Here is a 12,980-nt window from a genome sequence, read left to right on the forward strand (position 1 = left end):
TCGGGATCGAGTCCTTCCATAGGCCTTGCCTTGTTCACAGACCTGTGGGAGAACATCATCTCTGACTCCTGGGTGTTAAGCACAGTACGGGTAGGCCTCTGACTAGAGTTCCTCTCCTTTCCCCAAACCACTTTCTTGGTTTCCAAGAACAAGATGAAGCAGGGCCTCAATGAGGACCACAGTTAAGCACCTGCTAGACATTCAAGCTATAGGGCTAGTTCCATAGACAGGACTAGGCTTGAGGTTCTACTGCAACATCTTCGTAGTTTTGAAGAATTCGGGGGGCTGGAGTGCGATTCTAGATTTAAAGCTATTCAATACCCACTTAGAATATCAGAGGTTCAAAATGTCCTCGCTGAAGTCAATCCTCGAGGGTCTCAGGGAGGGAGACCATCTGGCCTTCATTGACCTCACAGATAATAATAATAATACACATAATAATCCTCCCAGAACACTGGAGGTTTCTCAGGTTCTCACACGCAGGGGTACATTACCATGGACACTGCCATTCGGACTAGCCTCTGCCCCCAGAGCCTTCACCAAGGTTCTTGCAGCCTTAATGACCCATCTCTGCGCAAACCCAGTGAGGATCCAGTATTACCTCAACAACATCCTGGTCCAGGCGACATCACCATCACAGGCCTGGCAAGACCTTCTCACCATTTGAACTCTTCAGATTCACGGGTTTTCTGTGAACTTCAAAAAAAGTAATCTAATTCCCATGACTCAACTCCTGCACCTGAGGGCGGTGATAGACACTACAGCAAGAAAGATCTTCTTGTCAACAGACCAGCAAGACAGTCTCAGGTCATTGATCTGGCTCTGTCCTATCCAGGTTGTTGGGCAAGATGATCTCTTGTATCAGAATTCTTCCTTGGGCCTGGCTACACACCAGAACCCTACAATGGTCTATGCTCCCTTACCAGCAGCTAAACACAAGCACTTCCACTGTCACTATGTTGGTGCCTGTCTCGAGCATTGGGCAAGGGATCAGAGATCTGCTGAGAAGCACCCTGACCACAGATACAAGTCTATTCAGTTGGGGGTCCCTTCTGGACACACATCTGGCGCAGTGACAGTGGACTCCATCAGACCTGCTTTACAACATCAATTGGAGCTCGAGGCGGCCTGACTAGCCCTCCGCCATTTCCGGAAACACCACGAAGGAAGACACATTCTTCTCTTGATGGACAACATGGTCAGAAAAACCCACATCAGCCATCAATGGGGACTCACTCGAAAGCATTGTGATTCAAGGCTCAAAAGCTGCAGCATGGGCGAGACTTCTCGCATCAATCATGGCAGAGCACATTTCGGGATCAGTGAACCATCAAGCCGACTGGCTCAGCAGAGCAACAGTAGACAGTTTCTGATGCTCAAAGTAGTGTTTCTGGTTGCCATTACGTCGGCTAGCCATATTTCATATCTAGGGGCTCTTTCAATCAGGGATGACAAGTGCGTGTTCCATGACAATAGAGTAGTTCTTAGACTGGATCCTCCCTTTCTTTCAAAAGTAAACCCCCCATTCCGCAGGGCTCAGGAAGTCGTTCTGCTGGACAGCTGTACTGGCCAATCTCACGACAGGGAACATCTATGGCAAAGGCAATCTGAAGTGCACTGCTTCCATTAGATGGCGAACCTTTTTTGGCTTCTGTGCCAAAAGCGGGGGAGGGAGTGCAGGGAGGTCGTGCGCTCCCCCCACTTTTGGCCCATGTGCACATGATTCCCGCCTCTATATGTATGTGCGACCAGCGTCCGTCTCCCCTGATTCTGACGCTCTTTTTTCACCCTCCCCAAGCTCCAGAGGCTTTCTAGGAGCCTGGGGAGGGTGAAAATAGCCAGAGGCTTCCGGTTTGGCCATAAGGGCATTTTTTGCCCTCTGGAGCCTTTAGGAAAGCCTCTGGAGGGCAAAAGATGGTCTCAAAAGAAGGCCAAAGTCAACTGGCCAGTGCGCGCATGCACACTGGGGCTGACAGGGCAACGCCTCACGTGCCCTGACAAATGGCTCAGTGTGCCACTTGTGGCACAAGTGCCATAGGTTCTCCCTCACAGCATTAGACAGTTGGAGGCTCTTTCTGTCTCATTCTAGTTACCCTAGGAGCCAGAGTCACACCATCTACCATTGGTTGTTGGTTAAGAGCAGCTTTTGCACGTGCTTATGAGACCCGACGGTTGCCAGTGCCCAGTGGCATTATGGCCCACTCCACTAGGAGCGCGGCCACCTCAGCGGCATGGATCACTAGGGCTCCAATTGAGGATATTTACTGGGTGGCCACTTGGGCCTTGCCGTCACCTTTTATCAAATATTACTGACTGGATGCATTTGCATCCGCAGAGGCATTCTTCAATAGAAGGGTACTCCAGCAGGTAATACAGCCATCGGAAACTTCGACTAGGCACTCTTTCTAGAGTCTTCACCTCTTTTCTACATCGTGGTGACCAAAACTGAATGTAGTATTCCAAGTGCGGCCTTACCAAGGCATTATAAAGTGGTATTAACACTTCACGTGATCTTGATTCTGTACCTCTGTCTATGCAGCCTAGAACCGTGTTGGCTTATTTAGCAGCTGCTGCACACTGGTGGCTCATATTTAAATGGTTGTCCACTAGGATTCCAAGATCCCTCTCACAGTTATTACTATTGAGCAAGGTACCCCTATATTGTACCTGTGCATTTTGTTTTTCTTGCCTAACTGTAGAACATTAATTTTTTCACCATTGAATTTCATTTTTTTAACTAGTGGCCAGTGTTCATGTTTGTCAAGATCCTTCTGTATCTTAAGCCTATCTTCTGGAATGTTGGCTATTCTTGCCAGCTTGGTGTCATCTGCAAATTTGATGAGTTCCCCATTTATCCCCTCATCCAAATCATTGAGGAAGATGTTGAAGAGTACTGGGCCTAAATCAGAGCCTTGGGTACCCCACTGCATACTTCCCTCCATGTAGATGCAGTTCCATTGAGGACTACACATTGAGTGCGGTTGGTCAGCCAGTTATGATGCTGATGCTGTCTAATCCACATTTTTCTACTTTATCTATTAGTAGGTTATGGTCTACTTTATCAAATGCCTTACTGAAATCCAAGTAAATTACATTGACAACATTCCTCTGGTCCACTAATTTTGTCACTTTGTCAAATAATGCAATGATTAGTCTGGCATGATCTGTTTTTGATAAACTCATGTTGGCTTTTGGCTATAACTTTTTTCCCTTCTAGGTGTTCGCTAATTCGTTGCTTGATTATTTTTTCTAGAATCATCCCTGATATTGAGGTCATGCTGATAGGTCTGTAGTTTCCTGGATCTATCTTTTCCCCCTTTTTTGAAGATGGGAACCATATCAGCTCTTTTGCAGTCCTCTGGCAGTTCCCTGGTGCGCTAGGATCTCTGAAAGATATAGTTCAGTGATTCTGAGATCTCGTCTGCCAGTTCCTTCAGAATCCTGGGGTGAAATGTATCCGGTCTTGGTGATTTGAACTCGTCTAGGGTAGACAGGTGCTCACTTACCATTTTCTTCCCTATTTCAATTTGTGTTCCTAATTTGATTTTTGTGGAGCTGTTTTTGATAGGTTGAACTGTTTGTGTAAAGACAGCTGCAAAAAATGAGTTAAATAGTTCTGCTTTCTCCCTGTTGCTTGTCACCTTCTTGCCACTTTTTCCCAGCAATGGACCAATTGTTTCCTTGACTTTTTTTTGTTTTTAACATGTTGTAAGAAGCGCTTTTTGTTATTTTTCACTTCTGTCGCAAGACTTTCTTCATTGTGAGCCTTAGCTTTCCTCACTTCATCTTTACAGGCTCGGCTATTTGCTGATATTCTGCCTTAGTTATGCCCTCCTCATTCCACTTTTTATACTCATCCTTTTTGTCTTTCAGAGAGTTCTTTATGCAGCCATGCTGGTTTCTTTTGGAGGTTGTTATTTTTCTTCTTGTGTATTGTGCTAGACTGGGCTTTTATAATCTCACTTTTCAAAATTTCCCAAGCTTCTTGGGTTGTTTTATCCTTGAGGATTCTCCTCCATGGAATCCTTCCCAAGCTCTAAGTTTATTGAAATTAGCTCTCTTAAAGTCCAAGACTCTAGTTTGACTTTGTTCTACTACTTGTGTTTGCATAATGTTGAATTCCAATATTGCATAATCACTTGCCCCCAGGGTTCCTATGGCTTCAACACCTTCTAGCATTTCCTCTCAGTTAGTGAGAATTAAGTCCAATATGGCTGATCCCCTTGTTCCCTTCTCTACTTTTTGGGAAACAAAGTTTTCTGCTAGGTTTGTTAGGAACCTGTTGGATCTTCCACTTGGTGCAGAGTTTGTTTCCCAGTTGATGTCAGGGTAGTTAAAATCCCCCATTACTATTGTGGTGTGCTTCCTACATACCTTAGTTAGCTGACTAGCAAAAAGTTCATCTACTTCCTCTGCTTGGTTGGGTGGCCTATAATATAAAACTATAGCAATGTCGTTTTTTCACCCTTTTATATTCACACAAATGCATTCAAGGCAATTTTCATTGTTGTGTCCTATTTCTGTAGAGATGTAGTTATTTCTTATATATAGTGCAACTCCACCTCCTCTTTTATTTGGTCTATTTCTTTTAAATAATTTAAATCCTTCTAGCTGTATGTTCCATTTGTGGTTTCATCCCACCAAGTTGGGATGGCAACAATATCATATCTGCCCTCATTTACTTGAATTTCTAATTCACCCTGTTTATTCCTCATACTCTGTGCATTGGTGTATAGACATTTGAGTCCATTTTGATTGACCCTGTGTTTACTGTCTACATAACTTGTATTATGCCTGATGCCCCTACTTTCTTGCCACTTGTTTGCTTCGTGGACATGGTATGGCACTCACTATTAAATGCTTGGTTTTGCTTGGCAGCAGGACTGATAATCTTACCCGCACAAACATCTATGTTACATGCACTGATAACCCTGTTAATTTTAGATTGCTGGGGACAGAAATGTTCTATCAATTAATTCTCTGTCCCCGCTGTTAATTGGAGCCACAATCAAATATAATTGGAGCCACAACCCAAAAGTTTGTCTTTGTCCTACTTCTCTCTTCACAAGGGAATAGAAACCTAAGTAGATTTTCTCTGCACACATATCTGTACCTTTCTTCCCATTTTTTGTTTATACTTCTGTACCTCTGGTCTCTATATTTCTATTCTGCACATAGCTAGATAATAATATGTGGAAACTCAGGTAGTCTTTGACTCACAATGGATCACTTAGCAACCATTCGAAGTTACAGTGACCCCCAAAAAACTACTTATGACTTGGTCCAAAAATTACTGCTGCTGCAGTACTCCCATGATTGTTTGCCCTTACTTGACTGCAGGGACTTTACAGTGCTGCCTGCCTCTCTCTTACCCCATCCATCCACTGGGTCCCTGCTTTCCACCCCACCAGGCTCACACTTTCCTCATCTTTCAAAGATCTCTGAAACTCAAGAGCCCAGGGGAGGTGAGGCTGGCTGAGCTGGGGCAGCACGCATACCCACAGAGAGGGCTCTGGGTGCCACCTCTGGCACGTGTGCCCTAGGTTCGCCATCACAGTGTGAGGCCATCTGGCAAAAGGGTAGATTTTCACTAAATTGGACTTGTGGGAAGCCTATTACAGAGTGAGAATTAAAGAAGGGGATGAGTGGAAAACTGCATTTAACTTTCCATTGGGATGTTCCCAGTTCTGGATCCTCCCTTTTGGGCTCCATGGTACCCCCACCGTGTTCATGCAATTTATAAATGTAGTTCCTGCATGAACCTCTATACAAGAGGATCCTAGTATACTTTAATAACATTCTGATTTATACTGACAAACAGTTGACAAACATGAAAAAACTAGGCTCCAGATGTTGGTCCTTTTCCCATTTGTAAAATCATTAACCCTGTCACATACAATTTATATTTCCCAAAGACCTTGGAGAAATCCATCCAGTATTTCATTGCAGGTTTGCTGAAGCTGGCACTAATCTCTTCCTTGAGCACCCTGATTGAAAGAGAACAACATTTTAAGTTAAAGACATTCTTGACTCCTGTAAGCACATAAAAAGTCCAATACCTAGTAGCTTGGAAACATTTCCCCTCTTCTGAAACCAAATGGATGTATGCATGGCATGAGCACGCTCCCAGACTACAGAGATTCCATAACTAATATCTGCATAAACAAGACCTCCTCTAATCACTCTCTGCTCTTTCTAAGATTAATGTCCCTGTGAAGGGGGGCATGTCAGGCTGCCTTCCCTGTTGCTTGTGTTGCAGTTTACCACAACACAGAGAGGGAGATGAGTGGTAAGAGGGCCTGTTGTAAATAGGGGGGGGGGGACTAGTGGGAACAAGAGGCAAGGTGTGAACCAGTGTCATCTGGACACTTCAAGTATCTTTGGGGCCCAGGACCTGGGAATGGAATGTTAACTGCTTCTCGAAGTGTCCTGTACTCAAAACATCCAACTACCATCTCTTGGACACTGATGAACTAGTCAAAGGGGGGAGGCTAAAAGTTTGGAACAATGTAGCAATTTGTGCAGATTTTCTGTATTGCTTTCGCAGCATCCAGTTGTCTGATAAAAGATCGTTGAAATCTTCAGATGGAGTCAAGTGTTTTTCTTTCCTAGAGAACCAGATGGGGCAGGGCTGATAAGCTGAATTATAGAATTACTTTTTAAAATTGTATCCATGCCTAATAGTTTAAAATCAAATTTATTATAGTTTTTCAGAGCCCTTTTTAAAGATTATGTGTAAAGATTGGTGTTTTGAAGTAATATGATTTACTGTATTTATATTTCACTAAAACTTTATAAAAGAAAAAGTAATATTGTGGTTCTCTGCAGAGTTTAACAGTAATATGTATTTCTTTAAAGGGGTTACAAAGGTGGATTATGGAGACATTTCTTCACGACTTGGACTAAGACAGAAGCTACAGTGCAAACCTTTTTCCTGGTATTTAGAGAATGTTTATCCTGATTCCCAAATACCACGACACTATTTCTCTTTGGGAGAGGTAATAATTTTATGTATGATACTGTATAGTGCAGACCTGATCATTTTATTGCCTGTAAGTTGCATCTGCCCCACAGGCTGTCTTAGTCCAGTCAGCAGCATCTATGGTGGGCAGGGCACTAACAGTGGCAGGGCAGTGGGGCAACAGCTCTCCACAATAGTCTGTTTCTTGTGACACCTTCTTTGAAAAAAATTAATTGCCCATACCAGATATAATGTGTAACGTGTCATAACTAAACACCTATACTTTTTCATGTGGAAATCTATAACATTTGGTACAGTGGGATTACCACAGAGTTTTTTCTTAGTGTGAAAGTCTATCTGTAAAAGAGGAATATAGGATTATACAACCATTTTTATATTAGCTTTGAAGTAAGCTTTCTTTATATTAAATTTTATCGTAAGATAAAAATACAAAAGAAAATAAGTGTTAGAGAACAGAGAAAAAGAACAAAGCATTTCTTTCCAAGCATTAAGCATCAAAGTTTACATCATGCCATTGATAGTTATTTTGCCTTAACAAAATTGTATTTTTTGTATAATACAAAATTATTTGTATTTTTAAATACTAATAATTACAAATTCTCCAGTGCACTGCTCGGAGAGTCCAATGCTGGGTTAACACAGCCTATCTCCCCTTGGACTGAGTGATGTTTTTAGTTGACCACGACTCCCTTTGCCTCTGCATGCTCAGTTTGAAAACTCAGTCCGCCCGTTAGGACTATTTTGGGAGAGCTCCAGTCTAAGGTCAGATGGGCTGGAAAGTTTCCCACTTTGGACCACGTTTGGATTCTCATATTAGAGAAAATTATCTCTGTTGCAAGAACTGTCAAAGATTTGAGGTTTGTGTCGCTTTAAGAGGGCACCCGGGCTTCCCTGCAGCTGCTGGTCGCAAGCGCTCCAGGGGACTGTAAACCCTCACCCAGCGGAGTCTGGCGAGTGGCAGGAGCGGCAGGGGCAGTGGCAGACCTTCCCCAACTGAGCCCCAGAGAAAATTTCCCTCAAACGGAGGTTTGGGAGCCTGCAGGCCTTCTAACTAGGGGCCATTCAGCTGCTCAATTCTGCCCGGCAACAGCAGCAACGGTTGGAACCTTCCCGCGCTTTTCGGGCTGTCAGGCTAAAAAGAGCGGGAGGAGGCTGCGCGCGCAGCCGCCGCCATTTTGGATCGCTTCGGAGCACGTTGAGGAGAAAGAGAACGCGTGGCTCATGTGGAGAGCTGATTCCTCCAGCCTTGCCTTCGGAGAAAGCAGAGAAGCGGAGAGCCCAGGCAGCCCAAGCGGAACCACAGCCAGCCCTCAGCGACCACAGAACGCTGCAAGGAGGCTGGGGACTAGTCTGGGGAGCCAGCTAGTCTCTCCCTCCTGAGAGGAAGATAAGTCTCGAGGAACCAAGGGCGGTGGGAGGAAGGAATCCGACCCCCAGGCAGCCCTTCCCTCCTGAAGATTCTGCGAGTGCATTTGAGCCTCCTCAGCCAGCGCGTGCCCATCCCAGCTCCAGCTATCTTCCAGGCCTCGTGGGGACCTGAAATGGCAGAGGAATGCAGGGAGGCCTTAGGGGAACAGGCAGGGCCCTCCAGCAAACGCAACAAGCTGGATCCCTCTGTGAAAAAAGGCAAAGGGCACAAGGGCTCAAATGAAAGGTCTTCACCAAGAGCCACAGTGGATCCCAGGGAGGTTTCTAGGCCCCATCAGCTAGAACCTAGCCCAAACCATCGCAGCAGAGAGTCGGCTTCCCCTGATCGTGAGGCCCAATCCCCTGGGGACAGTGAATTCTTGTCTGGGGATGACTATAGGTCCAGGGATCCGTCTTCAGAAGCTTCTTGGGGGTACCCCGACTCCTCTAGCTCCTCCATTGGAGAGGAACGTGATTCTATCCAGGATTCCCAGTGTGGGAAGGGTGAATCCAGCTCAGGCAGGCCTAGCCATCACAGGCCCAGTAAGCAGAAACTGAAGAGGGGTAAAGGCCCTGCTCTTTCCGATGAAATGAGGGAGGTAATTTCCTTAGCCATTTCCCAAGGGATAGCTGAGGGCATTAAACACAGGGGCTCTCGCAAGAACAAGGCCCCAAAGGAAAAGCGCAAGCTGAAGGCCTCCACTTCCAAGGAGCCTGTATCCTCCTCTTCATCTTCCAGCCCATCTCACTCTGGGCTTTCAAGTTCTGAGCAGGAAGAAGGGGAAATTTTCGTGCTTTCTGAAGACGAAAAACCTACCCCTGACAAACCAGCATTCACTGGCCTGTTTAAGCCGTCCTTATTCAAATCAATCTTACACAAGGCCATGACGGCTACAGAGTTAGGCCCCACTTCCAGACCTGAGGCTGCTCAGGCTTCCGCATTCAGGGATCACAAGCATGGCTTGTTGAAAGAGACAATAGAAACACCAGAGGTTATCCCTGTGCCTGACTTCTTTATGGACGCTGTACAGCGCCAGTGGCTACAGCCAGGCACGCTAACCAACCCCAGTGGGGGGGACAGGGCACTGTATGCCCTGGAGGGGAAAATGGAGGATATCCTGAAATTCCCTGAAGTAGATGCCCCAGTTGTGTCTCTAACTTCCAACTCAAACCTGCCAGCTGAGCTCCTAGAGGGACTAAAGGCAGAAGATAAGAGGTCAGAAAAGGCGTGTCAGAAAACACACATGGTGTCTGCCTGGGCCATTAAGGCATCCACCTCTGCCTCTTTCTTTATCAGGGCCACCTTATTCTGGCTGCGACAACTCAGGTCTAGGCCACCACCCAGGAAGTCTAGATGGCGCCATGAGCTAACCAAAATTATTACCGCTGTCGAGTATTCGGCGGATGCCACCTTGACAGCAGCCAAATTCTCATCCAGAGCTCTCGCTTCCAATATCACTTTACGCCGCCTCTTATGGCTTAGACATTGGCAAGCTGAAATGAAAGCCAAGTGGAAGCTGGCATCGGCCCCATTTAAGGGAGGCCTTCTGTTTGGAGAGGCCCTGGACAGGTTTGTCACCAAAACCAAAGACAAACGCAAGATACTTCCTGCAACCCTTAAAAGGGGTGACCGGAAAGGGGCGGGGTCCTTTCGTAAGAGACCTTACAGGAGTCAGGAAACAGGGCAATCCTCTCTCCCTTCCTCCTACCAGAGACCCTTTCAGGCAGGGGGGGATAGGCACCAAGACAGACCCTTCGGTGCTCGTGCCAACCAATCCCAGTCTTCCTTTCGGAGAACATTCCGAGGAGGGAAAGTGACGGTCGCAGGGATCCCCCCCATCGGGGGTCGGCTATGGCTGTACGCCGACAGGTGGGAGGAGATAACATCGGACAAGTGGGTCCTCAACACCATTCGAAGGGGCCTTGTCCTGGACTTCCTAACCTTTCCCCAGAGAAAGTTTCTCCGCTGTCCTACCCCCAGGAACCCAGAGAAAAGGGAGGGCATGAGAGCAGAAATCCACCATCTCCTAGAGATAGAGGCGATAGAGCCAGTCCCCAGGGATCAGCAGGGGAGGGGCTTCTATTCTATCCTCTTCCTTGTGCCCAAGAGTTCAGGGGGGTGTAGAGCCATCTTGGACCTCAAAAGTCTAAATCAGCATCTGGCTTACAAGAGGTTCAAGATGCAGTCACTCCACTCCATCCCAGACTGTGTGAGGGAGGGGGACCTATTGACATCAATAGATCTCAAAGAGGCCTACCTGCATGTCCCCATCCATGTGGCCCACAGGCGGTTCCTGAGGTTCTGTTCAGAAGGGAAGCATTTCCAATACAGGGCACTTCCCTTCGGGCTATCATCTGCGCCCAGAACATTCACCAAAATTCTGGCAGTGCTAGCGGCTCATCTCCACAGTCATCCGGTTCGTCTGGAATGTTATTTGGACGATATAATTATTCATTCTCTCACCACCAAGCAGGCACACCGCGATATTTCTCTAACTGTGCAGACCCTGCAGCACCATGGCTTCTCTGTCAACATGGAGAAGAGCCAGTTCCGGCCGTCCACCTGTATACAGCACCTGGGTGCAGTCATCAACTCCACCTCCTGCCAGGTATTCCTTTCTCCAGATCGGCTGTCCAACCTGAGACGCAGAGTGAAACACTGCAGCCTTGCCAGGTCGGTACCAATCATCCAGCTGTCCCAGCTCCTGGGGATAATGATATCGTGCCTGAGGGTGGTTCCCTGGGCTCGTCTCCACGCCAGGGAGCTGCACTGGTTCCTGTTACCCATGCAGAGGGCCAAGATCAGCAACTCACACAGGCGTGTTCGGCTCCCGCGAAAGGTGATCCGATCTCTGGCATGGTGGAGGTCCAAGGCAGTCAAGAAGGGCTGCTTGTTCAAGGAGTCGGAAAGACTAGTTGTCATCACGGACGCCAGTCTCCTGGGGTGGGGCGCCCACTGTCAGGGTCACCTAGCCCAAGGCCAGTGGATTCAGAGGGAGGCAGCCCACAGCATCAATTGGTTGGAACTGAGGGCAGCTTGCCTCGCACTGAGAAGGTTCTCCGCTCTAGTAAAAGGGGCTCATGTACTGTTAATGACAGACAATGTGGCGACAAAAGCACATATAAACCGACAAGGGGGCACTCGATCAAAGGCCCTCATGCTCAAGGTGGAAGCTCTGGGCAGGTGGGCGGAACGTCATCTGGCTTCTCTCAGCGCAGATCACATCTCCGGCGTAAGCAACCGGGAAGCAGACTGGCTGAGACGCCAACGCATCAACCACTCGGAGTGGCACCTGCACCCGGACCTGTTCCAGCAGATCATGAGGAGATTCGGCAAACCACAGGTAGACCTGTTTGCCACACACAACAACACACATCTCCCACGCTTCTTCAGTCGCTACCACTCGCCCCAGGCGGAGAGAACAAACGCACTGAGGTTAGTGTGGCCTCAGGGACTTCTGTATGCCTTCCCTCCACTTCCGCTCATTCCTCAGGTGGTGAACAAGCTCCTGGCCGAAAAGGCAGAGCTCCTTCTGGTGGCTCCCTTCTGGCCCAGAAGACCCTGGTACGCAGACCTGGTCAGTCTCTCAGTTCAGAGACCGTGGAGAATCCCTCGGGACCAAATTTCCCTCAGCCAGGGGGCCATCACCCATCCGGAGCCCCAGTGGCTGCAGCTAGCCGTTTGGCACTTGAGGGGGAGCTCCTGAGGAAGCAGAAGTTCTCTGACCAGGTCATTCGAACAATCCAAGCGTCCAGGAGGCCTTCTACTACTAGAATCTACGATGCCACCTGGGCCACATTCTCACAGTGGTGCAAGACTAGAGACATAGAGGCCTCATCAGCCTCGATCCCTCAGACCCTAGACTTTTTGCAGGAGGGTCTAGATAAAGGTCTTGCGGTCAGCACCCTTAGACGTCAGGTTGCAGCGCTGTCTACTATCCTGGCTAGGGGCTCCTCTCGCTCTCTGAGTCAACATCCTCAGATCAAGAGCTTTCTCAAGGGAGCTGCGAACATCAGCCCTCCAGCTGTTCACCGGTATCCGTCATGGGACCTTCCATTTGTGCTTAAGACTCTGACAAAAGCCGCATTTGAGCCTTTGAGAAAGACCAGTCTGCGCCACCTTTCCATCAAAACTGCCTTCCTGGTGGCTATTCCATCCACTCGCAGGGTATCCGAGCTGGCAGCTCTTTCTGTCATGGAGGATCTGTGCATAGTTCACCCGGACAGAGTAATTCTGAGACTTGATCCGTCCTTTACTCCAAAAATTAACTCTCTGTTTCACAGGACTCAAGAGATTATTTTACCCAATTTCTGTCCCCATCCTTCTCACCCTAAGGAGCGTGAGTGGCACAAGTTGGACGTGAGGCGAGCCGTGCACACGTATGTAAAGAGGACAAAAGACTTCCGCCGTTCAGAGGCGCTCTTTGTCTCCTTCCTCCCTGCGTCCCTGGGCCGCAAGGTCACACAGTGAGGTGTTGGCTACGCACTTGCATCAAGCTGGCATATGAACACCAGGGCAAGACAGCTCCGAGACGGGTCACCGCACACTCCACTAGGAGCGCAGCAGCTTCTGCGGCCTGGGCAACCCAGG

At 47.8% G+C, this 12,980-nt stretch overlaps 1 protein-coding gene across 5 annotated transcripts in view; it reads left to right on the forward strand.

Annotated features, from left to right (window-relative positions):
- GALNT1 (polypeptide N-acetylgalactosaminyltransferase 1) overlaps positions 1–12,980 on the forward strand; it is a 67,028-nt gene that overhangs the window by 37,690 nt on the left and 16,358 nt on the right. For all 5 annotated transcript variants that reach the window (XM_032235469.1, XM_032235472.1, XM_032235474.1 and 2 more), the window contains exon 10: positions 6,859–6,998. In XM_032235469.1, coding sequence (XP_032091360.1) covers positions 6,859–6,998 — 140 coding nt within the window. The remainder of the gene's footprint in view (positions 1–6,858; positions 6,999–12,980) is intronic.

Source organism: Thamnophis elegans, chromosome Z (genome assembly GCF_009769535.1).
Source record: "Thamnophis elegans isolate rThaEle1 chromosome Z, rThaEle1.pri, whole genome shotgun sequence".
NCBI classification, from domain to species: Eukaryota; Metazoa; Chordata; class Lepidosauria; order Squamata; family Colubridae; genus Thamnophis; species Thamnophis elegans.